Consider the following 26133-nt stretch of genomic DNA (forward strand, 5'->3'; position numbering starts at 1 on the left):
GCCTTGTCTAAAAGGTGTGAAGCCAGGCGACTAGATATATTTCCTGGGAGTTCAGGCCTTCTCAGGCTAGCTCCACCTTGTGGTTAGCAGGTCTGCCAATCACCGTTTCCTCTTTTGCCCTCAGATGCTAAGGCACTACAGGTTCTTCAACAGCCTTCTGAATCATCAAGGAAAGATGAAACTGTGCATTACCTGGTGCATATTTATTGGATGCCTTTCACCAAGCCCCCAGTATTGGCCCTGCCTTCATCAAGTCTTAGTTTGATGGGGGATGTGCATATTAATCAAACAAACATACCGTTTGTGTAGAATTGCAACTGTGACAAAGGCAGCTAAAGAGAGATGCCTGGTGCTCCAAGAGCATAAGGGTGTCAAGGATGGCTGACAAGGAGTTGACTGAGAGGAGATCTTGAAGCAAGAGGGTTAACTAGGTGAAGAGAGGAAGGAAGAACATTCTAGGCAGGGAGAACATTCAAAGTCCTTTGGTGTGAGGAAGCATGGTAAATCAGAGGCCAGAGTAACTAGAATGGAGATAATAAAGAAGAAACTGAAAATGCAGGTAGACCAGACCACTCAGGGCTTTGCAGGCCATATAGAAGAGTTCTGCTTTGTCCTTAGAGGGGGAGTACAGAAGAGTTTAATTTGATTTGCATTTTGAACCCATCACTCTGGATGAAGAATGGAGAATGACCGTTAAAGTATATTTTTTAAATTCGGATACCAACCATTTCCAGACATGAAGGATGATAGATAACTGTAATTGGAGGCTTTCAATCAAGTCTCTCACCTTCTGTGGGTCCAGAAGACTGTATGGTTGTGTTGCTTAGACTAGGTACACTCTGGGACATAAACCCTTCTAGGGCAGAGCCACCTACCTTTTGTTTTTAGGTGAGTGACCTGCAGAGTACACTTACTGGAAGGTAGGTTTTTTAAAAAAGATCTGCAATCATAAATCTGCAAAGAAGTAAAAAGCTAACCTTTGCAAACAATATGGCTTCTCTCTCACTTACCAACTTTACATTTCCCTGTATGGCCCCGGAAGATGACTGGTTAGCCAGAGACGGGTAAGATTCCTCAAGGGAGGAACAACCTAAGACAGGCACAGTCGCAGGGGGGCCATCAGGTGAGAATTTGGGGATCAACAGAGGTGAGGCTCAGAACCTCACCCCCCCTGCTTTGAGAGAAATCTTCTGCATCCGTGGATGTCTTGCTGCCCTTGTCTAGCCTGGATTAATACTTAGTCCATAGGCACACACCTGATCATCTGATCATCTACATTTGCCTTCTTACAGCACTAAACTATGTTTTCTACCTTTATCTTGCATCTACCTACCACTTCAGCATTTTATTAAAAATAAAAATAATAATAATAATAGGAGAAATGTGGGATCAACATATAAATCAAGTACAAAAATCAAATGAATATTCATATTTGACCTGATGGTTTATAGGTCATATTGCATGATCAAAACCGAAAGTTTCTGTGATGACTGCCCTTGTACTGTTCACCATGTAAGAATTTATTCACTCTGTAAGAATTCGTTCACCATGTAAGAACTTGTTCGTTATGCTTCAGAAGATTGGAGACTGACGAGAATTAGGCTTGAGATGGATTAATGATTGTACATTGAGCATTGACCCCCCTATACTGAATTTTATTGTTGTTAACAACCATTTGATCAATAAATATGAGAGATGCCCTCTCAAAAAAAAAAAAAAAAAAAAAAAAAAAAAAAAGATCTGCAATCATCCAGCCTAGTTCTTTTTACATAACTACCCTGTGCTTGGTTGTGTTTTATAGAAATGTTACCTCAGTTAACGCCTACCACGGTCCTGAAGGGAGATGTTATAGTTACTCTTGTCATACAGGTTAGGAAAGGCTAAATAATGTGTTCATTTCATTCTGCTACCAAATTCCCAGGAAAAGAACCCCAATTTTTTTGCCTCGAAGTCCATGCCCAAACTCCCTCCTTAGGAAGCCCAAGTCAGGGGTAAGTTGAAGTCCTTCTTCACATATTCCCTCTTTGATAAGAGGCACTGTTGTAAACAATTTCCACTACTGCCACACCTACTCAGACCTCTAAGAACAGTTACAAAGAGAAGAGGCACACCTCCCTCTTTCTAGTTACCTGCTTGCTTATTGGGGTGTGCTGCAGCCCTTTTTCTTCTTCTAAAGGTTTGCAAAGCAACCAAGCATGAGATTGGCCTAAAAATAATTTTCTTGGGCAGGTGATTAACACCTGTCTTTCCTCCTCCAGTTTTATTCAAATAGCCTAAGTAACCAATAGCACAAGCTTATCAAAGCAATTACAGTATGTGCTTTGAAGGCTTGATTGCTCCATGAAATTCGATGCAAATCACCTTTAAAACACAGTTCTAATATCTTATGTGTGCTCTGATAGCCTATATGTCTAATTCCAAACAACACAATTGGAAACATCAGTATTCTCAATAACTTTTTGCCTGAGGAAATAACTTTTGCCTGAGGAAACATCAGTATTCTCAAAAATAATGACACTGATTTTTCTCAAATGTTCTATGTTTCCTTTTTTCTAAAGCGAGCAAAAACCTGTACCTTCGTAGGTGGTGTGGGAGATCAGGGTTGGCACAAATAACAATTGAGGTATTACTTCTGCTCTGACATAAGAAGGTGTGATAAATCCCTGAACTTCATAAGTGACCTCTGATTCAAACTTTGTATTATTTTTTAATGCTCATATCCAACACTGGGGAGAGATTAGTAGCAGAGGGTCTGGGGATGGGCACAGAGAAGGTGAAGTAGAGATGAAAGGAAGCACTTTCTGCATTGGTGGAAGGCAGGAAAGAGGTAAGGTGGGAGAACTAAGTCAGAAGAGGGACTACAAGAGGAAAGAGAATGGTTGAAATTGAACCCAGAAAGTAGGGAAAAAATAGGAAACAGAGGGAAGAAAGAAATGCCTGCATGGGGGAGAGTATCCTTTTGTCCTTACCTTGAAAGACGTGGCACCTTTACCAAGGACCTTTCTGGTCTACCCTATCACTCACCTCTCACCACACAAACTTTGCTGCTCTTGAGCACTCCTGCTTTAGGACCCCTCACTTGCTCTCCTTCCTTGTACTAGTTTTTTTTTTTAACATAAATATTTTAAGTATTTTTGTCCCTCATTTCCTTCAGGGCTATACTCCAGTGATCACCCTATCCACACCCTACTGAAATAGCACGTACCTCTACTCCCTTTCTTATTTACCCTGCTTTATATTTAAAGCACAATCACCAACCGACACAGTATTTATTTGGCTATTGTCTAACACCTTCTTCCCTTTCCCATAAGGTGAAGTCCACGTGAGCAGGAACTCGTTTTGTTCACTGCCTGTTTCCAGTACCTAACCTGACACTTGGGAGATGGGGGTATGGGTTGTGCAACAGGCGGTGAATGACTCAAGGAATGGGTGCACGTGGGGGGGAGGGGGCGGAAAGAGGCGTTCCAAAAGGGGTGTTTGGGGTGTGCTTCCAGTCCAGCAGAATGGCACGGTTGCATCCTTTTTCTCTTTCCTCCCCTCTTCTCGCAAAGCACACGCAAAAGTGAAAGAAAAGAGTGAAAAGTAAGCAGAAAAAAACGAACAGACGTCACTTTCTCCGGTCACTCCCCCACATTCCCCGCACGGCCAGGCGACGCGATTCTCGCACGCTCCTCGACAGCCTGGGTTTGCGGATCGCAATCACCGCCATCTGGGGGAGATCTGCTGGCCTACACAGTGGGCGCCCTACCCAAGCCCACCGCCACCCACCGCCACCCACCGCCACCCACCGCCACCCACCGCCACCCAGGCCCGGCACGCGCCCGCCCGAGCCGCGAAGGCAGCGGGACTACAGCTCCCAGCGAGCCACGCGCGGGGGCGCCTGCGCAGTGCGGCGGGAGACAGCGGTCTGTTCTCCGCTGAGGAGGAGCGGGGCAGAGGAGGGAGGCAGTGGGTGAGAGTTCAGAGTTCAGCCGCAGCAGCTCGAGCCCATGATTCCCATATGCCCTGTAGTTTCTTTCACCTATGGTGAGTATAATGTGCCCCGGCGAGGCCCTTGCCCAGCCCCTTTCCCGGCCGGGGCCGCGGGGAGGCGCGGGGGTTGGGGCTGGCTCCGGGGAGGAGGCGGCGGCCGCCACCCGGGCGTGCGAGTGAGTGAGGGAGTGCGAGGCGGGAGGGGAGGCGGCGCGACCGCGGCCCCGGCCCGGCGAGGACGGCTTCTCACGGGCCTCTCTCTCTCCCTTTCCCTCCCTCGGCGTCTCTGCCCCTCCGCGCGACCCCTCCCGCCATGGGACCCGACTCTCCGTGCCCGCCGCAGTGCCCAGCCGGCTGGGGGAAGATGCCAAAATGGCGACCGGCAACTACTTTGGATTCACCCACAGCGGGGCGGCGGCGGCGGCGGCTGCGGCCCAGTATAGGTAACGGCTCCCGCCCTCTCTCCTCTCCCCCTGCTCGCTCCTCCGCCGGGATCCCGCGGGTGGACGCCCCCGCGCTGGCCCCTGCCCGGCCGCCCCGGCCCGTCGCGGGCCCGGCCCCACGGCCTCTCCCGCTCCGCCCGGCTCTCGGCGGGGAGCGGCCCCTGTGGGGCGGGAGCCCGCGTCGGCCGAGGTCTGGGGACGTGGAGGGCCGCCGTGGTTTTCGGCGGCCCCGCAGCTAAAATGGCCTCCCGCGGCCTTGGAGCCCTGTCGCCGCCCCCGCCCGACCGGTTGAGGGAGGGAACCGAGGCCAAGGCTCGGATTCTCCCCCGGGTCTCCGCCCCGCCTGTGCGGCCCCCACCTCCTGCCTCCCACGTGGGGATGGAGAGGGTGGGCGAAGGAGAGAGCAGCCACCGGCCTCTTGCGCGAAGCCTCCCGAGACCGGTGTTCCCTCCGCTGCTCCGGCCCTCTGGGGCCAGCTAACGTGTCGTTTTCTCTGGTACCTTCTCCGTCTTGTGGCTTTCCCTGGCCCTGCACTGAGCCCTGCAAAACAACTGCGGTGTCATTACATTCATTACATTCCTTTATTAGTATTTACCCCGGAGAGAGATGTAAACATACCAACCACCTGTGAATTGTATAGTTCGAGACTGGAAAAGAGATGCGAAGTTTCTAGTGCTGACAAATGGGTCCACAGCCTTGCTCTAACTGTACAGTTTAGGCTGGAGGTGGGCCAGTGAGATTGTACTGTTACTGTAATGCACCATATGAAATCTCTTATCTTAAGGGAAGCTCTAATTTCTGAAGTGTCTGGAATTCATTATACATCTTACCAAAAGGAAAAAATAACTAGTAGGTTTTTTTTGTTGTCGTTAGAGTCAGTTTGAGACATCTCTAAATTGAGGCCGTATGCATAAAGGGCACTTACGTGATAAGGTGTTTATAGAGAGAAATTATATTAGAAATCTGTGTAGTAAGCATATTAGGTGAGTCAAACCCAGGTATTTTTTCATCTCATTCACCCCAGGCGGCGTGTTGTGTGATGGAAAGGGCATAATTGGGAACCAGAAGACCTGGGTTCCAGTCTCTTCGAGCTCTTGATTTTATGACTTTGGGGACATCACTTATTTAGGCTTTAATTTTCTTCATCTGTGAAGTGAGATACAGGGCTTTCTTTCTGTGTTAAAAACTTTAATTCTGAGAATCGAAGTTGGCCACATTTCATGAAAATCTAAGTAGCCATTTACTGGAGCATCATTTTGTGTATCACTAAAAAAAAAATTGCTGCCAATTAAAATACGACAATGCTTGAGATCCCATTGATTTTTAAAAGATGTAAAATATGTAATGTGCATTTTATTGATGAAATTGGTATTTTGCTGATTGTTGAGTGCTTTGAACATATGTGGCATTTTTTGTAAGTCTCTCTTATCTTTAGATTTATATTCCAGAAAAAGGACTGAGATGACAGATTATTGGGGCAAAATCTTGCGGCTTTGCAAGCATTAAATCCTTTGCCTACAAGTTTTGATAATGAAACAACTAACAGTCTCAGCTACTTTGATAAAACTTTAAAGCTAATAATTTTCTTGGATAGAGAGAAAAAATCAAGCCATTTTGCTTTTTGTGGAAAAACAAGAGATAGCTAATCAGTACCTGTGCCATGAATCCAGTGCTACCAAGTACTGTGTGTTCTTGATAAGGCTGTACTTAACCATTAAAACTTTTACTTGCTTTACACACTATTTTTCTGTTACTATGGGCAAAGTGATAGATTTTTGAATTACTAACCTTAAAATGTAGTGGGTTTGTTCTTTGTGGCAGTTCGGAAATATTTTTTCTAATTCAAACCTACAGATAGAAATGAGGGGAGGAAATGTCAATTTATAGATACTTCATCACTTTTTAATAAAATAGTTGCATGTATATATTTTATCCCAATGTAGAATAACTATTAGGAAATTTCTGTACCTACTTTTTATTTGACTTTGAATCTCAAAGTTACAGTGAACTGTAACAAGCCAAACGATTAACATTGCTTGTTATGTGTATGTCTTAACAAGAAAAGACTAGTCTTTGGAGAGTTACATACCTGTGCGCATACAATATCAACATAACTAATTATTAAGATGCTCTGTTAGCTTTTAATGGAAAGAAATCAGACCCAGTAGTGCTAATACTTTGGCTCAAGGAAGATGAACAAATAGCATTAATAATAAAAGTATATACAAAAAAATGCAGAGATGATGCTTATTTTTCTTCCTCTCTAGAAATTGTGGTAATGTAACTTTGAGACATGGAAGATTACTTTGCAATTTTTTAATTTGAAGTATGCAAACTCAGGGAAATCTTAAGCATTTACACCTGGATGATGTGAGTAATTGCTTCACCTGTCATTGTATACAGACAGCTGAAAGTAACTGCCGTAAATCTCGATTTAATTTGGGTTCTTAGTTTTGTTGGTTACTGCTGGTAAGATATTTGATTAATTTGTTTAACATTTGGACTTCTTTATTGCTTGTTACTATTTGAGATTCATGATGCCATACTGAAGATGAGGTTCTTTCAGAGGTGTTACAAAGATCTCTTAAAGTTCTGACAGTAATAACTTATAGATATACTCAAGTTTTTTATTTTTATAATGCATATTAAGCATTTCCCTGGTAAGCATTTACTCAGTTCTTGTGCTGCATGTTCCATCAGCTACTGAATATTTTTCTTCCTGCTTTGTATGTTTTTTCAAGTCAAGTAAATGAACCTATTATGCTATTTGCCAGTCTTGCAAATGTAATCTCTTCATTTTCTGACCTTTCATGTGCTTTTTTCCCCTTGGGAATGAAGAGATTAAAAAATTTAAGTATTAATTTGTATGTGTTTCTGGTAGAATGTAAATTTGTGGAGCGCAGGGTGAGCAGAATTTTCCAAAAAAATGGTTTCATGGCAGAAAGGGAACTTGATAGGTAAACTTGTTTCAGTAGTGTACCTTTTTTGAGAAGGTAGACTTGACTTGCTTTTAGACATCTAATTTGATAATCTTCGAAAAAACTATGAACAGTTACAAGGAGTTAGGGTAGCAAAGAATGTAAGGAAAGATAATTCTCAGTGGAAAAAAAACTTTCTAATACTTACATAGGATCAAAATCTTTTTATTCCTCATTCATTGTCAACGATGTGGAAGTTATAAGAGTTTTTCAGTTTTTGAAGGGGATTTGTGGGATATACAAATATATGTAAGTGTAATATAAAATAAAGTAATCCTACTATATTCCAATTATTAATCATTAACAGGGTGTAACCATTTCTTCGAGAGTGTTAAACAGCCAGTTGCCCTATACTTTAGAAAAGCCTTGGACTTACCAGTTCTTGACACCTTTCTATCTATTCAAGATACTTGTCTGTTACCTGGATAACCTAAATCTTTAGCTTGTGCTTAATTAAACTGATTTCCTTTGTCCTATATATATAAAACTCCTGGTATATCACTGATAATTGGAATGTTATTCTACCTGTTCAATAAAGGTAGGTACTTAAAATAATCATTTGGCAATTTTTTTTAACCCTTTTTATATCTACTAGTAACACTAGTAAGGTAGAAAAGGAGTAATATCTGAGAAGGTGAAGAAAAAACCAGGTGAACAGGTTTTTGAAACCAGTTGTGTTGGAAATTTACTGGCTCTACAAAAAAGAATTACTGCAATTGCTAATTGTATCAGCTGTTCCATTGTTGAATCTGAGATACTAGGATTCATAATGAATGAGTTTGAAGTAATGAAAATTTTCTTTCTAAAAGGATTGCTGCTGTTACACTGATGCTATTTCCTGTATATGTTATTACTAGCCTTGAGAGCAGGGTGAACCAAAATATCCATGTATAGGATGTTTAAGGTGTATGCTTGACTGCTTTTGTAAACTCCCTGACAGTATACTATGATGAAAAGGCATGAATTTGGAACTAGTGCAGACTTGGGATTTGAATCCCAGCTGTACCCCTTCGATCACTTTGCCAAGTCACTTAACCTTTCTGAGACTCAGTTCCTCACTTAATTTGCCTTGAGGTGAAGATTAAGTAAAAGGTTTACTAGCCTAGTGTGTCATTTTCAGTAGGCATTTTACCAATGCTAGTTTTCTGAAGTGTAGAGATTTGAGTAATACATATAAGGGTTTTAAAAGAACTCCTTAGTTGATGTCTGTCATGTACTTTAATATAGAGAGCTTTGTTATCTCAAAGTAAAACATTTTAAACATAGGTACTTATCAGTTGGTAGGCCTCAGTTCAGTGTTAGTTTAATAGGGAAGGAAGGAAATTTATTTGCAAACAACATGATTATTTATAAGTAACAGACAAAAATATGAGAAATAACAGTTCAGTGAATTTTCTGAAAAATTGGTAACATTCCTGTTTGAGCAATATTGAATTAGATTACCTAATTTCAAATAAGTTTTCTTTATATATAGCCACAAAACCTATTAAGTAAAAAATGAAACTAATGAAATATGCACAACCCTTAAGGAAAAAATATAATAGGATATAAAGGCCTTAAAAGAATACGTAAATGAAGGAAGATGGGCTGTATTCATGGAGTAAAAATAAATACCACCAAGTTAGCAACTTTTTCCTAAGTACATACAGAGGAGGTATATAGTAACTCCAGTAAAAATCTCAACAGGATGTTTGGGATAACTTGATAAAGGGATTCTAATGTTGACAGTAAAGGGAATATTTGTCCAAAAGTTATCATGACAGTCCGATAAGATATGACAAGGAAGATCTTGTATTATCAGATACCTTAAGTTTATTAAAATGTTAAGTGTGGTATTGATACAGGATAGACAGATGACTGGATTAAAACAGAGATCCCAGAGAAAGACTTATGCTGTGGGCAGTTGGGTTAGAATGCAGAGCTATCTGAATAGAACTATTTGTCAAAAACAAATCAGCCAAATTACTATTCAGAAATATAGTATCAGATTAATCAGAAGACAGTCCTTGGGCTTATAAATGTAGTAACTGACATGACAGTAATTTACATAATAGTAATATGTTAGAATTACTTAAACACATTACTAAAGATGAGCAGTATATGAACTATGGTTGTCTAAATTGTTCTTGGTACCACTCTCAGAATTAGTTGTTTTGAGTATGATTATGTTCTTAGTGTTGTGTGAAAGCTGTGTGTAGTGCAGCTCTTAATTCATTCTTACAGAGGACAAATTAATGAATTAGAGAAATTGGGTGCTCGCTTCAACAGCACATACACTAAAATTGGAATGATACAGGCAAGAATAGCATGGCCCCCGCGAAAGGATGACACACAAATTCGTGAAGTATTCCATGTTTTTTTTTAAATTGGGCTATTTTTTGTTTTAATGTTAGTCTTCTCATGCATTTATGTAAAAGTATACATGTATACTCACATGAGTAACTCACATGAAATTTATTGAACATCTACAATATGCAGTCCCTGTTCTCAAGGAGTTTATACTTCAGTGGATGAGAGTATGGTTAGATATACCTACAAATAGCTATGCCATGCTAATGAACGTAACAGACTTTGAATAAAATACTAAAATAGGGAATTGGAGGATTCTTACTGTGAAATATAAGGTGGATTTCATTGTCTTTCATTCTGAAAATCAAGAGAACATAATTTTAAACAAAGGAAATGTATTGAGCCACGACAGGAACGTATATGAATTGCTTGATATGATGGAAAGTGGATATGCTCTGAAGTCAGACTTTAAGCTGAATCCTGGTTCCCTCTATTACCTGCCATGTGAACTTGGGCAAACAGTCTCATGGTAACTTAAGTTTCTTGAAGTATAAAGTAGAAATAATATTAATTCTTACCTCATAGAACTGATTTTTTAAATTTCTTGAATATATAAAAATATAAAATATATGTACTTTATAATCATAATATATAAAAAAGAACTGCTAGTAATAGTAACCTAATGAAATGTCATATACTGAACACACCTGTGTAACCAGCACCCAAATAAAAAAAAAAACAGAATACTTAATCAGCATCCTAGGAAGCCTCTACATTCTCCATTGTGTATTTCACTGAGATAATTGAGAACTCAATGAAGTATTTATAAGTGCTGACAAGAGTCCTGGGCATATATTATATCTCTTTAAATATTGAGTAGACATTCGGAAATAGATCTTAGAAAAGGGATTAGGGTCTGTATATCATCCATATAGTGGTGTTCCACCATTGTGAGTATGGATGAAACCAGAGAAAGAACAGTGTCTGTCATACATCAGACATTTAGTAAATGTATTTTGAATGAATGGAAGAAAGATAATATATGTATATATTTACAAACTTGGGGAATATCTGTATTTAAAGTAGGACCAGAGAAGGAAACAAATACTGGGTGTGCAGGGAGCAAAAAGAAGATAGAGAAGCTAGTAAGCAATGTTAGGGCTTTAGAGAGACTGGATTAAGGATTTGATAATTACCTAATTATTAGTATAATTTTAATGAGTAGCCATTATAGGAAACTAGGATTTGTTCATTTGGAGCTACAGAAAGACTAGCTAACTTTATATAAGTTTTGTAGTATAATACCATATTCAATGAATTTTTGAGGGTCTTAGAGGTCATATGGGCTTTAAAGTATTGGGAAGCACTGTGTGTGCTTCAAAACTTGTTCAAAAACAAGTATTGTGTTTGAAGATGAGTTAAATGAAAATACATATTTTAATTTTTTATTTCTGGGAAAATAGATATATTGTACAAAATGTATTACATTGGTATGGTAAGATTGGTTATTCTAGTTTTTAAGAAGAAATGGGGCCTGAATATAAATTTATTCTAAAATTATATGATAGATATTATTTTGTATTAGCTAATAGCATTGTGAAGGTAATGGGAGTGTGACATTATACCAAGTAAGGAGTAGTTTTAAAGGTGGTTTGTTTTGGGGGTGATTCTAGAGAAAGTTTAATTTTGTATCTTTTTCAACATTTTGAAATACTGAATATAAAGAAGTTAAATCTGTCAGTAATTTTGTAGATAAAACATGCTATAATTTGACCTAGAAAAGTCCAGTAATATTGAGCATTAAATTTGGACTAATTGAAAGTTCTATGTTTTGTGTGCCATGAAAAAGAAATAGAAAAATTTTTAATCTATCAGTTACTTTGCCATTTTATCCAAAATAGAACCAACTGCACACATACTATGTTTTCCAGGAGAGAAAAAGCACATCTAATAATACAGGTGATAAAAGCTGCCTACATTTTCTTGATTGAGACTTTCCCCTTATCCCTTTTACAAGGTCAAAAATTAGACAGTCTGCTTTTGTCCTGTAGTTGTTCCTCTAGAATTTAGGATGAATATTTAACTGAATCTAAAGTTAATTATTATCTTTACTCTCCTAAACAATACAGGGACTTAAAATGCTTTAATCTGAATCAGTCTCCTGATTTTTGTGTTGTTAATACATTATTTTAGATTTTTTAAACCCCATAGCCAATCAGTGTTGAACACAATTCTGATGGTGGTTTTTATATAGTCAGTGAATATATAAATTTACCTTCCTATTTACCACTCTTTTGCTTAACATTGATTCATTCCAAGATTATTTTCATTCTTCCTAAAGAAAATCTTTGAGAATGTCTATCAGTAACAGTTTTTTGTTTTTTTTAAATCTCAGAGTGTCTTTAACCTCATTTTTGAGAAGTCATCAGTCTCTATAGGCAACTTTTCCCCTTAAGCTGCTTATAAGTGTTTCTCCTTGTTTTGATATTTACAGTTGTTTCACATAGATGCGTCTTGGTGAAAATTTCTTTTTATTTAATCATACTTGGGGTTTGTTGAGACTCCTGAATCTGAGAATTGTTACCTTCTATTAATTCTTGGAAGTCTCGGACATTCTTTTTAGATGTTAACTCTCCCCCATTCTTTTTCTCCATTTGCAGATGTAAGTTACCACTTTTTATTCTATCCTCCTGGTCTTTTAACCTCTTTAAAATTCTTCAAATTTTTGTCTCTCTGTGCATTCTGGGTAATTTTTTAGTTTCTAGTTCAGTAATTTCTTGCCAGCCATGTCTAATTGTTATGTAATGCCTTTCTGAGTTTCTAACTAAAATTTTTATGTGCTGTATTTTTTCATTTCTGGTAGTTCTGTTCTTTAAGATATTCATCTGGTTTTTTATCAACCCCTTGGTCCTTCATCTTAGTTTTGGAGGCTTCTTTTACTTACTTCTTTTAAGTGCATTTATTTTACATTTTGCATGCAGTAATTCTAATATTTGTAGTCTCTTCTAATTTTGTTTTCTTCTGCGAACTCTTGCTCATACATAGTAACTTTTTCCTTACGGGGTTTTGTTGTGATTTTTGATTGAGCTCTCCTCTGTTTCTTGAAACATTGTAGCATTTAGAGAAGAATAGGCATTTTGTGGCACCTAGAAGCTCTATCAGTCCAGAGATATATTAAACTGATTTCTTGGGTGAGAGTTTGCCTGGTCAGATAATATGAATTCCAGAGCCCAGACCTAGGGGAGGGCTGGCTTATGGTTAAAAATTTTCAGAAAAGACTTTCCCCTCTTTACCCAGCTAAGGCTCAGACAGGACAGTTTCTTACAGTTCTCCCTAAAATGGGGAAGTGGGCTTTTCCCTAGTTTACCTTCTGTGCTGGTTTCTTGTGGGAGTCTCAGAGTTCTATGCCATTGCTTCCCAAAGCCTTTCATATCTCTGCTAACACAGAAGATGATACTTGATCAGCAGCACACTGGATAAACAGGGAGATTCGGAGCCCTTGATAAGGATATTGCAGTTGTGGTCGACAGACTTGGGGCTGCAGCCACTAGTGCACTGCTCATTTTCCCTGAGAACTAACACTGTTTCCCTATTACAGAAGGAAATGTTTTGCCTAAATGTGTAATAATTAAAGGGCAGGAAAATGAATGGTGAATACCATTACAGACTCCTAAGTTAATACTCTATATCACAAAAATGGTGTTTCTTATTAAACATTTTGGTTTTAGGACTCTTAACACTTGTAATATTGAAGACCCCAAAGAACTTTTGCTTATGTGGGTTGTATTCATATTTTTTATGTTAGAAATTTTTTAAACATTTACTTAATCATCCTTACCCACCAAAAAAATAGAGAAGAGGCATTGTTTTAACATTTCTACAAATCTTCATATCTCAGTTAATATGTTTGGATTCTCAAATCTGCCCTCAGTGGTTCTCCATTCATTATGTTGCAGTAAATTGTTTGGATTAAAATATGTGAAGGCAATATGTAACTGAAAAAGGGAGAACCTCCTGGATCCTATCTATTCTTGGATCACATTTTAAGAAACAATGTTGTGTAGAAACTAAAGGAGTTATAGAAATGTTTCCCCTATTAACAGACACCACTTATATGGACAAGCCATTTGTGCAGATGAATTATTTTAATTTCAGTAGTGACTATAAATTTAGTATATTGTAAAGCCATGTCGTTGTAAAGCACTAAAAATGGGGCCCAGATTTGGGTACAGGTTAGGGTGGAGCCAGAAATGTAGAAATTAAGAGTTCAGTTGAAACAACTCGAAAGTAATATTTAAATTTGGGGTTGGTTGGTCATTCAAGTTCCCAGTTGAATAATTCTATTCCAATACCTTTATGCTTTTCTCCCCCCAGAGTAATATATGATATAATAAAAAATAAAGTGGTATAGAAGGGCTTACAATGAAACGTTCCCTTATTTTCCTTCTCCCTGTGTCCCAATTCTACTTCCTAAAGATCCCCACCTTTAATGCATTCTGGTTTTGTTTCTAACCTATTTATTTCTAAATAATAAGCTTAATTTATCAACTTTATGCATTATATCTTGATTTCTTATAGTCATAGTTAGGATTTATGTTTCTCCTTTCTCCTTTCATATTGTATCTCCTTCCATTTCTCTTTCCGTATTCAATTGAAAATGCTATTTGTTACTTGGAACAATACATGCCATTTATAGTTGCATCAGGTAGTACTTGCTGGGGAAAGAACCTTAAAACTCCTGTGCTTTACTTTCCCCCTTTTCTACCCCATCTCTCAACTTAGCTATAGTTTCACTTGTGATAACATTTATATTATGTTCTGTAATCATAGCTTATTTTCTATAATTCAGGTTGATTCTAGAACCTTAAAGCAAAATGGTTCCATTATTACGATAGTGTTTACTGTGAAGCCAAGTGCTATTCAGATAATTCCTAATATGTTCCATTTTTACAGCCCTGTAGCACTTAGTAGGAGAAATTTTCTTAGGCTCAAGTTCAAGTAGATTTTTCCTTTTTTATACCCTAATTGTTGAACTGTGATGTGTTTTTACCAGGATAATGCCTGTCTTGAGCAGTTTCGTATTTTCTGAGATCTTTCATTACCTCTTCTTTTTTCTTTGTTGGTGTCTTGATTATGTCTTAAGATTTTTCTAGACTCCTGGTCTACTGTCTGTTGTACAATTCTGTATTTCCTGGACATCTTTGTTGGAGACTTCTGTCCTTCCTTTGGTTCCCTCCTGTCTTAAGTTTGGGGCTTGCCAGACAGCTGTTGACCTGAGCTTTCTTTCATCTCATGGGTTTGGACCCACTGTTAGCAGGATCCCATTGTTTCTTTCTTGCTTTACTTTTCACTGAAGTAATTCCTGTCGTTTCCTAAGAAAAGGAGTATACAAGGTAAACTCCTTTGTTCCTTGAATGTCAAAAAAATATTTATTCTGCCTTACTATTTTAGCTGGGTACAGACCCTCTATATTAGTAACAGTTTTCCCTTGAATTTTGAAGACATTACCCTAATGTCTTCTAGTCACTAGTGTTGTCAACAAAACATCTGATTTTCATTTAGTTGTATGTAGGTGACCTGTTTTTCTTATCTCTGGAGACTTGAAGGATCTTTTTGTCTTGAGTTGTGAAATGCTGTCTCTCTAGGTGTTCCTTCATTCTGTTTTGCGCTCTGTCGGCCCTTTGTACTTGAAAATACGTGCCTCCCTTCAAGAGTGGGAAATTTTATTAATTACCTTTACCTGCTTTTTTCTATTCTCTCCAGAATTCCTTCTAGTAGGTTATTGGACCTGCTAGTTTTTTCTTCTCTTTTATAGTTTTCATGTCTTTCATATCCCTCAACTTTATCTTTTAACTAGTATAAAGTTCTTGTTTTATGAATACAAATTAGTTTTTGAAAATATTTGTCTGTTGCCTTGAGATACCCATGTTTCCCACAGGGTCATTCTTTGTTTCTTTTGCAGTATGTAGGTTTTCTTTAAATACCTGGTTATTTTGGCTGGCTGTTCTGGAAGGCCTCTGACTGACTCCACTTTTTGGCAGGCAGGTAGGAAGATGGCCACGAACCTCCAGGTTAAGTTCAAGAGTATAAAGAGTGTTTTTATCTAATATTACTTGTTCCCTAAATACTTTCTTTTCCTCCCCCACCCAACCCCCTCATGAAATACCCTTCCCTTTTATGTCTGATTCTTTTAAGTATTTCTTAAGCTTTTGTACTCATATTGTTTTTATAGGTTTGTCTCATGATGTATTTGGTTTGTCCTGGTTAACAGAAGCAATTTAGATTTAATTTATTCACAAAGGACAGTGTCATCTAAATGGAAGCTCCTGTTTTACTTAGTGATTGAAAGTGTTCTCATATTTCACAAATGTATTTTTATGCAACAAGTTTGGGATTCTTTATAGTCTGTTTTACTTAAATAATTTAAAGACAGTTAAGTCTTTTATGTAGAGATATAACTTAATGCCATTTATTCTGACAGTTCAAACTAGGTAAAAAACTTGATTTGAACTATTTCAAGTTAAGACTTAATTTTACTAAAACTAATTTAACTTGATTTGACCTGAATTTTTAAAAATGAATTTACTTATTTAGCCTTTGAATACTTAATTGAATTGGTATAGTCCAGTCTGGTCATCCACATCATGTAAAAGTTGGTTTTTCTAAGGATACTTGAAATCAAAGGAGAATTTCCCAGATGGGTCTATTATAACAAACCAGAGAATCTTTATTCTGAATACCAGTCAGCTGCACTAGCCCTTGACTCCGTGGGAATTGGAACTGAATCTTCATGATGCTTTTGGTAGAGATTACTGTACCAGATTATGGGGACATGGCTATATATAGCAGGTTAGGCAGCCCTAGGGATGTACATGGTAATTGTTAAATGCATCAGCATCTTTTTTATGTGGTTCTTGGGAAGGGTGACTATAAAATTTATTGTTCAGACTGAGACATGTAGGAGAATGAGAGAGTACCTCTAGTAATTCTGCTGGGATAATAGGCATAAACCGAAGTATATGGTCATCCCTTCTTGAGTTACATGGACTTTCAGTCAGAGGCAGTAGAAGTCAAATTGCTTGCCTAGTTGACCTGACATTCCTGTTCTATTCCTACCCTGCTTTGTCCTACAGGACAAGTTTTGGGACCAAGAATTGTGAACAGGTACTAGATAAAGAGCAGTGGGTTGAATGGAAACAGTATAGGAATCCGAGACTATCTGAATTTTTACTTAACCAAACTCCTATGCATTGTAGTCTGGATGTATGAAATTTTACCACTAAATGTTAAGTACAAGTTTCACAGAACTGGTATTTCTCAGTTCTAGGAATTTTGAAGAAGTATTATATGGTGCTGGCATTTTTCCTTAAGGATGTAGAATTAGCCTTAGAAAATGTCAATCCCAAACCAATTTCCCACTCTTAAAATTTAAACTTCTTTTTTTGAGCATTTCATAATGGATACAGCTATTGAATCACTATGTTGTATACATGAAACCAATATAATATTATATGTCAACTATTCTTCAATTTAAAAAGATTTTTAAAAACCTTCCCTTTCCTTGTCTTATAATTGTCATATATGTATAAAATATTAGCCAATTTTAATATCAAAATATGGAAAACATCATCCAAATAATAAATTATAGAATTTCTTTGGACTCTGTTCTAAGTTTTGTTTTGTCTTGTTTTGTTTTTTTCTCTTTTTCATATTGGGCTGAAATCTGCCACCCTTCCATCCATTGGTTCTAGTTCTGTTCTCTGGAGCAGCATGGAGTAAGTCTCTTCTATTAGAAGGCAGCTCTCATATGTCCCTAGGCAGTTTTTAATATGAAATAGTACGCATTCTTATGAATTTCAGATTGATTCTCCTCAAACACATCCTGCTTATCAGTGTTTTCCATAGTACACTTAAAACATGTTGGCCCCAAATTTTAATTCGGTGCCACATTTGTATGGTATTGTGCATACCAGTGAATAATACCCTGTACCATAACCCATGAGTCAGACACTCTAGTTTAATAGTGCAGTTTCAGCATATGTCAGGTATTTTTTTCTTAGCTATTCTTAACTACTGGCTCATGTTAAAACTTACAGTCAGCTAAATAACTCTTGGGGCTCTCTTTTTTCTTTAAAAGGCATTTTTGCCTTGGAAATGCAGCTTTAGCAAATACAATGGTGAGTGTATTCCTTGGAGAACCTAGAACAAAAAAATACACTTTCATATGCTAATATCTGTATGCCTTTGTTTTATATGACATAGGCCCTCAATTTAAAAGTTAAACATTAAGAACTTGAGCTGGCAGTTGATTTGCTTTACAGTTAAAGTTTTGGAAAGTGCTTTTGCCTCTTTGAGTTTTAAATGCATAGGGTTACAAAGCATCTGACATAGATCTCCTTTTGCAACATGTACATTTTTAAGAGAAAAATAAATATGTGTAATGAACTGTTGCCCATGACCTGTAAATTTTAACCAAGTGATAGATATTCTGTTGTAGGTTTGGTACCCTAGATCAAGATTTCTCAACATCAGCACTATTGACACTCTTTGGGTAATTCTATATTGTGGGTTGTTGTCCTGTGCATTGTAGGATATGTAATAATAGCATTACTGGCCCCTGCCCACTAGATGCCAGTAGCACACATTACCAGCACCACCTCCTCTGCAGTCTGATACCAAAAATATCTCCAGATCTGGCCAAATGTCCACAGGGAGTACAAATATCTACCCCAGTTGAGAACCATGGCATTAGAGCATCGGAAGTATTTCTTAAGTCAACTGGGTAATAGTTTTACCTTAAATGTTTTCCATAGTTAGAGTTAGAATATGGTATTTTTCTTAACATGATTTCTTTGTAGAGAGATTTTTATAGATACAACATACTAAAGAACTTTGCGTATAACAAATACCTTATAAAATTCCTAGTTTGATCAATTTTTTTTCTTCCTAATACTGCTGCTTATCCCAGTTTGTCATCCCTGCTTTGTGCTGTGATCTACAATCTGAAACATAGTATGTGTGACTGTCTAATGTATTTGAGAATAAGGAATGAAAATTATATAATAATAACAAATATGGTATTGATTAGGAGGTTTACTGAGTTCAAATATTTGGTCTTTTGTAGTCCATGATTGAATTACTAGAAAATGTGCTTTTCATTTAAGTTGACTAAACTCCTAGATTTTAAAAGTAAATTTTATTATGTTTATTCTTCTACTTCACAATATAGCCAGCAGCCAGCTTCCGGTGTAGCCTACTCTCATCCAACTACAGTTGCTAGCTATACTGTCCATCAGGCTCCAGTAGCTGCACACACAGTTACTGCTGCCTATGCACCAGCAGCCGCCACAGTTGCAGTTGCCAGGCCTGCTCCAGTAGCTGTGGCAGCTGCTGCAACAGCTGCTGCTTATGGAGGCTACCCTACTGCACATACAGCTACTGACTATGGTTATACCCAGAGGCAACAAGAAGCACCACCACCACCACCTCCAGCTACTACACAAAACTACCAGGTAAGAAAACTACTAGTTTCAGTAGCCTTAACATATAAGCTTCAGTGGCCTCATTGTGTAATATAATGTCCAAGCCACTGTTTCACAGACTTGGATGTTTCAAAATATACCTCTGACAGAGAAAAGAGAATGTGTATTCCTAGGTAATTCAGGGGCATAGCCCAAGCATTACATTTCTTTGCAGTGAGTTTAATATTGATAATGCCCTTTAGTCCATTCCATTCCATTTTATATCTGTGTTTGCTTTAGTTAAAAAATTTTCCATTAATTACTGCTTAAATATTTTAATTTTCCACAAATTTTTGAGAAAAATTGTGTAACACCCTTGTTTGTGCTAGGGTGTTATTTGTCCACTTGAAACACAGCTATGTCACCTATTTTGAGAATATGAATTTATAAAGGACAAACTACATAGTGTCTTGAAACTTTTTAAGGGTGGAAAGTTTGTTGCCTGTACATTCTTTCCCAAGGTGTTCCTTCTTAGTAAATTGATCCTGCTCTTAGTCACCTAGTTACTTTTTGTTCAGTCTTATGGGGACATAAAGATCTAATGTTTATTGCACTAAACTACTACTTGCTTATTGAATCAAATTTGTTTCAAATTCCTGTAACCCATTTTTTGGTGTCCTTTTAGGATCTGCTTTTTAAACAGTGATCCTTCTGGGCTTGGCCTAATTATTCTGTGTTCTTTCTGAAGTATACAAATTAATTGCTTTAAGCAAAACATTGACATGAATCACAATGTTAGTATTTGCTATTAATAATCTGGCAAGTTACTAAACTTGGAATTCCTTTTGATGTATGATTATTTTCATTATATCCAGAGATAATATCATGATTTCATTGTTTTTAATAGGGTAAATGAAGCCCATTCATTTTCTGGGCCCTGCCCACTTCTTCAACTTTTCCACCTCCATATCTCTCCATTCCTTTTCATTTTACATAGAGCCAGAATGCACCCAGCTAACCTGATCTTCACTGCCTTGGAGGTTTATGTACAGTTGACCCTTGAACAACATGGGTTTGGACTGTGTGGGCTCTCTTACATGCAAATTTTTTTCAATACATATATTGGAATTTTTATTTGAGATTTGCCACAATTAGAAAAAAAGATTTCCTTTTCTCTAGCTTACTTTACTGTAAGAATATAGTATGTAATACATATATAAAATATGTATTAATAGATTTTGTTATTGGTAAGATATTGTTCAAGGGTCAACAGTAGGCTATTAGTAGTTAATTCTGAGGGGAGTCAGAAGTTATATGCAGATGTTCAACTGCACAGGGGTACAGTGACCCAACCGTGGCATTGTTCAAGGTCAACTGTATAGTATTCCTTCTACCAGGAACTTCCAATCCCCTTTTTTCTCCTTTATCTGGAAACTTAACTCATCGTTATATTTAATGATAGTAGTACATAGGAATGAAAAGAAAGCTGGAGTAGTCAGAAGGCTTAGTACACAGGTGGTCTTTACTGTGGGATCCATCTTTAAGGCAAAACTGCCATGAATTTCTTAATACAGTTTTTTTTAAAGCATTAGTTTTAAATGTTCTGGTGATGTATCTGATTGTGAAAGTTAAATCTGCTCTTTGAAATAGCTTTTACTTTATTCGATGAAGTCCAAAATGTTTTGTTTTCCTTAATTCCACTTTTATATAGTAAAGATGGGATTTTTTCCTGCCATTTCACTCATACCAAGATTTTCTTTCATTCCCTTTCTTTAGGACTCGTACTCATACGTAAGATCCACAGCTCCTGCTGTAGCTTATGATAGTAAGCAGTACTACCAGCAGCCCACAGCAACTGCTGCTGCTGTAGCTGCTGCTGCCCAGCCTCAGCCTTCTGTTGCTGAAACCTACTATCAGACAGGTGGGTTTGTTAACATAGTTTCATTGTAAACTATTGGAATACATTATTCAAAGTGTTTTTTAATGAAAAACCACTTTTGAGTCCTTCAAAAATCTCTATTATAGGACCTTGAGAGGCAGGTTGTAGCCATATCCTCCTCTGATAGAATGCCTTTGAATACCAAAGAGAGAGAGAGAGGGCATGGCAAAAATTCATAATCATGCCCTTCTCTCCTGGAATATATTTCATTTCTGGTCATCAGCTTACAGTTCTCTTTTTGCTGAAATAGAGGTTGTACAAAAGAAGTTACAGTGGTAACTTCTGGGCAGTTTCCTATCTTTGCCAGAAGTAGTCAGAACATACTGCTGACTACCTTTGTAACCATTAGAGGGAGACCCTTCATGGGCCCATATTTTATCTTTCCTCTATGATGACAGTTGGTTCTGTTACTGGTCACTGGTATTAACATGTACATAATGGTTCAAATGTAGGAAGTGTTTGTTTGCAAAGAAACCTACATATTTGTAGTCTTTAAAAAATGGATTTTTTTCATAGAGGTTTAATTGAGAATTTTTAAAACACAGCTGTCTGAGTTCTGAAAATAGGCAACTCCTTTATGTTAATTATTTTTGAAGGGCCATGAGTGTGTGGGTAGAGCCTTGTATTAGGATGAGTAGAATTGGCATCTAGTATTGCCTTTACCACTAACATGGGCAAGTGATTTTTACTTCTTTTCATCTCTGTTCTCATTTATAAATGAGGTAGCAGATCTCTCTAGGGTACTTTTAGTTCTAAGGTATTATGAATCCCTTAAAAGTAGTTTAGAAATATTTTGAATTATAATGACCCTCATTTTGTTAATTATCAAAGTTGGATTGTGCTTAAGAGTCCTGAATTATCCAAGTCAGAAGACCTTGATTAGTGTAAGCTCTGACACTATGTGACTTGTGTAAGTCTTTTAGCCTTTGGACATTAATTTTGTTTCATAAAATGTCCTCATCTGTGTTGTGTGGATCAAATTTCATACTATATATAGATAAAAAGTTTTATAAATTCTTAAGTGCTGTTTATTTACCTTTACTAAATCGAGTATAAAACGAGTTTGATTCTCTGATAATTTGGGCCTAAGAAAAGTTTGTATGCTTTAGCAATCATTAACAAGTGATTAATTACTAATTTAGTGATTGACAATAAGGTTTATAAGATTCAAGGCATACATTTGTTTTGAATATGGTCAAAGGCAGCAGAAAGTTTAACAGACATTAAAGGTAGTCATTAAAGAAGAGCTGTACTCAAGGTGTTGACACTTGGGGAATTAAGTCAGTAACACCTTGTGCTTTGGAATTAGATTGAAGTTCACTGTGGATAAATACATAAAATGCGATGAATGGTGCATGAACAAGTTTCTTATAATTAAACTGAGATTTTTACTGTGAATTGAAATATACTTTGATGCTCTATTGTGTTCCCAGTATTAAGCATAACTCTCAAGTAGACTGATTAAACCTAAATACCCACGTGCATCTTTTCTGAAAACTTTGTTTAGTATTACCTATTTTAAGTAGTGCTAGTATTTCGATTATTCATATATTTTGACAAGATGCCATTTGGGGAATATGTAGAAAGCATCTGGGAAGGGATAGTAAGTTAATTTATATGGATGTTATGTTTTCTTCAGTTGGTTACAAGAATTGTACGCTTTTTGCCGAGAAGAAATTACTAGCGTCAACTTTAATATTTATGCCTATTTTTACTGTTTTTCAAGGATATTGGTACAGTAACTATAGTGGTTCATTCTTCTAATTTTCTGATATGTCTTTCCCAATTTAGCTCCCAAAGCAGGTTACAGTCAAGGTGCAACTCAGTATACACAAGCCCAGCAAACTCGACAAGTAACAGCCATAAAACCAGCCACACCAAGTCCGGCTACCACTACTTTCTCCATTTATCCTGTATCTTCCACCGTTCAGCCAGTAGCAGCTGCAGCAACTGTGGTGCCATCCTATACACAGAGTGCTACTTACAGTACTACAGCAGTTACTTACTCTGGTAAGACTTAGAGACTCTGTATAAACGAGTAAACAGATTACAGAGAGATGTGTACTAGAATCTATCTTGATTTTCTGTGGAATAATCCTACAACCAATCTATCAAGAGCAAGTATTTTTAATACATATTTAATGTGTTTATGTGCATGAAATATATTTATATTCATATATTTATGTGCATAATGGTGACAAATGGACCGTACTTAGTTGTATTCATTTTTTTAAGCCAGGAAATTTTAGCAGAACTTAAAATGCTATTTGGGCATTTGAAAGCTAGTCATGAGTCTTGGGCCTAACATTACAATTAGAGAAAATAACACCTAGTATTTTACAGGCTCGTTTCTTTTCTGACTTTTCAAAGTGAATTTGAAAACTCAGTTAACATTCAGGGAATACCAGTGATAAATACTAAATTACAAATGATCTATTTCAGCTCCTCAGAAGCTATTTCTTCATATTTATTATCAATAATAAGTAATCTTGAAAATATTGGGTAGGCTTTGCAAACATCCATAGTGGTTATATAACATGTTTCCTGGAAGGACAAAGTAGCTTTGTTTTCTTTAAATAATCATATATTTTCCCTGGAGAAGTACAGTTACTAGAACCTTCTTTCTGTGTCCACTGCTCATAACCAATTTCCAGCTGAGGTACTTTGCAGAGTTTCTGTGATCAAAATCACACATTGTTTTTTGTAGCCATGTAGCCTTGTACTACTGTATGGCTTGTTAGTATTTTGCCTTTTATTTATTCTTTAATACTGTATCTTGTTCCACGGAGAATTTACTGTGGCATGGGCAATTAGAGTTTTTTCTTGATACTTGTAGCTGAATGTTAGAAGCCTAGCTACTGAATTAAAAGCTTTTTTTAATTTCTCAAGAGATTTTCTTTGTCTCTTACTCTGTCAAATGCTGTACTAAGTTAAGTGCTAGAAATACAGCAATGAACTAGGCAGGCATGTTTGGGAACAACAGTTCCTTGTGGCTAGAATATAGGATATATGGGCAGATAAAAGGATGAGGCTGGAAATACCTGTGTGAAAAGCCATGAAGGCTCTGCTATGGCGTCTGTCTTTATCTTGTGGTCAGGAAGAATGCCAAAGAGATTTTAAGGGAGCAGTGGGAGCAGATTTGTAAGTTAACTGTGACAACCATGTGGAAATGAATTGGAGTGAAGAGATGTTATTAATTCTTAGATCTGTCATTCAAGATTGCCCACATACAACTTTTCTGCCTCTCTTTTATCTGATTAACCAGCTATAACTGTAAGTTAAATTATTTCAGTAAAATCTGAGTGGATACATTTTTAAGAAATATCCACATTAGCATCAACAAAATAGAGGAGTGTGATAGTTTCCTTTCCTATTCCTTGTTTTTCTTTTATGTGTACTCCTCCTCCCTCTTTTCTGTTTTGCCTTTATCTCTCAGTTGCTTCAGTAACCTTACCCATAATGGAAAAAATTATTTACTGCTTTATTGAATGAGTAATATATCACTTTAAAACTAGAAACTGTAGATGAAGTAGAGAAAAATTAAGTCACTGGACATTTAGCTCTTAGGCACTAACTGCCATTAACACTTTAGGTCATGTTTTCCTTTGCTTTTCTTCCTTAGGAGTATTTATATATAAGCATCATGGTTCATTTATAAGAATGAATTTGTCCTATACATACTACTGTGTAAATTGCTTTCTTCTCATTCTAAATGTCCTTCCATGTCACTAAATATAGAGATATAGTATTCCTTTGATTATTGTTTTCCCTCAACTTACTTTAGAAAATTTTAATTCTGCAAAAATATTTAAAAAATAGTACAGTTGCCTATATACCATTTACCTAGATTCACTAATTATTAGTATTTTGTTACATTTGGTGTGTTTTTCCTCTTAAAACATATCTTCAAATTGTTCAGGAATATAAGTTACAGATGACATGTTTCTTTGGCCAGAATTCTTCAGCATGTATTTGTCAAGAAAAACAGCATTCTTTTACATAGTCACAATGCAAATATAAAAAGGAATTGAACTTGTATATTATCTAATACATTTCTTCAATTGTCCACAAATGTCTTTTATGGCTGGGCTTTCTATGTGTTTGTGCTTTGTTTTAAATCCAGAGTCCAGTAAGGGGGCCTGCCTTGAATTTGGTTGTCATATCTTACTAGTTTCAATTTCCTTTAATGTAGAGTAATCCCGTTTTTTTCTTGTCTCCCATGACCTTGACATATCTGAAGTTTCAGACCAGTTGTCTTGTGAGTTGTCAGAGTTTCTGCTGGTTGTAGAATATCCTGCAATCTGAATTTACCTGATTTCTTCATTTTTTGTTTTGCCTAGATTCAGTGAAACTAAGTAAGCTTTACACTTCATCACATCAGGAGCACATAAATAGTGTCAGTTTATTCATTGATGATGCCAAGTATAATCACTGGCTAAAGTGACTACCGGATTTCTCCATTGTAAAGATACCTTTTTCCTTTTATAATTAACCAAATAAACTGTGAATCTGTTATCCAACTTTCAGTCTGTTAGAGCCTTTGAAAATCTCTTAACTGAATCAAGTTCTACAGTGGTGGTTACAAAATCCTTTGTTAGGAATCCTTCTCTAAGGAAACTTAGAGTCCTTTCCCCCTTCTTTTTTAGTATTAATATGGACTTATTCTTTTTTATTCAATGTAGTATAATCCATCACTCTCATTTTTCTTTTTTGAAGCACACATTGTCCCAAATTTGGCCAGTGGGATCCTTTTCAAACTAGCTCCTCAGTGTTTGAGGCTTGGCATCATTAGTCTTTGAGCACTTGTTTCCTTTCTGGCACTGTAAAATGTTACAGATACAGATTGAGCTTTTCCTGCCTTAGACTTAAAATCAGCCATTTTGCAAAGGAGCCGTGATTTCTTACTTACCAGTGGTATTTAGAAACTAAGATCTATCCTTAGAAACACATAGTTTTTAACAGCTACGTATTTATTGTATGGATGTACTGTATTTTAAAATGTGTATTTTGGGACATTCAGTTCCATATTAGGGAAAAACTAGAAACAAGAT

At 37.1% G+C, this 26133-nt stretch overlaps 1 protein-coding gene and 1 non-coding gene across 6 annotated transcripts in view; both read left to right on the forward strand.

The window, feature by feature from the left end:
• Nucleotides 1-3870: 3870 nt before the first annotated feature.
• Nucleotides 3871-26133, forward strand: part of ZFR (zinc finger RNA binding protein) — a 72009-nt gene continuing 49746 nt past the window's right edge. For 3 of the 5 annotated variants that reach the window (XR_005056885.2, XM_073237428.1, XM_037001799.2), the window contains exons 1-6: nt 3871-4026; nt 4316-4415; nt 17434-17457; nt 18912-19194; nt 20920-21064; nt 22874-23092. Coding sequence is in view for 4 of the 5 variants with exons in the window: in XM_073237428.1 (XP_073093529.1) it covers nt 3990-4026; nt 4316-4415; nt 17434-17457; nt 18912-19194; nt 20920-21064; nt 22874-23092 (808 nt within the window). In the remaining variant the exon portion in view is untranslated. The remainder of the gene's footprint in view (nt 4027-4315; nt 4416-17433; nt 17458-18911; nt 19195-20919; nt 21065-22873; nt 23093-26133) is intronic. The other 2 variants (XM_073237432.1, XM_037001806.2) reach the window with 1 other exon arrangement.
• LOC118969181 (U6 spliceosomal RNA) lies at nt 9646-9752 on the forward strand. The gene has a single exon (XR_005057094.1). It is a non-coding gene; the product is annotated as a U6 spliceosomal RNA (small nuclear RNA).

The sequence above is a fragment of the Manis javanica genome, chromosome 1, assembly GCF_040802235.1.
Source record: "Manis javanica isolate MJ-LG chromosome 1, MJ_LKY, whole genome shotgun sequence".
NCBI classification, from domain to species: domain Eukaryota; kingdom Metazoa; phylum Chordata; class Mammalia; order Pholidota; family Manidae; genus Manis; species Manis javanica.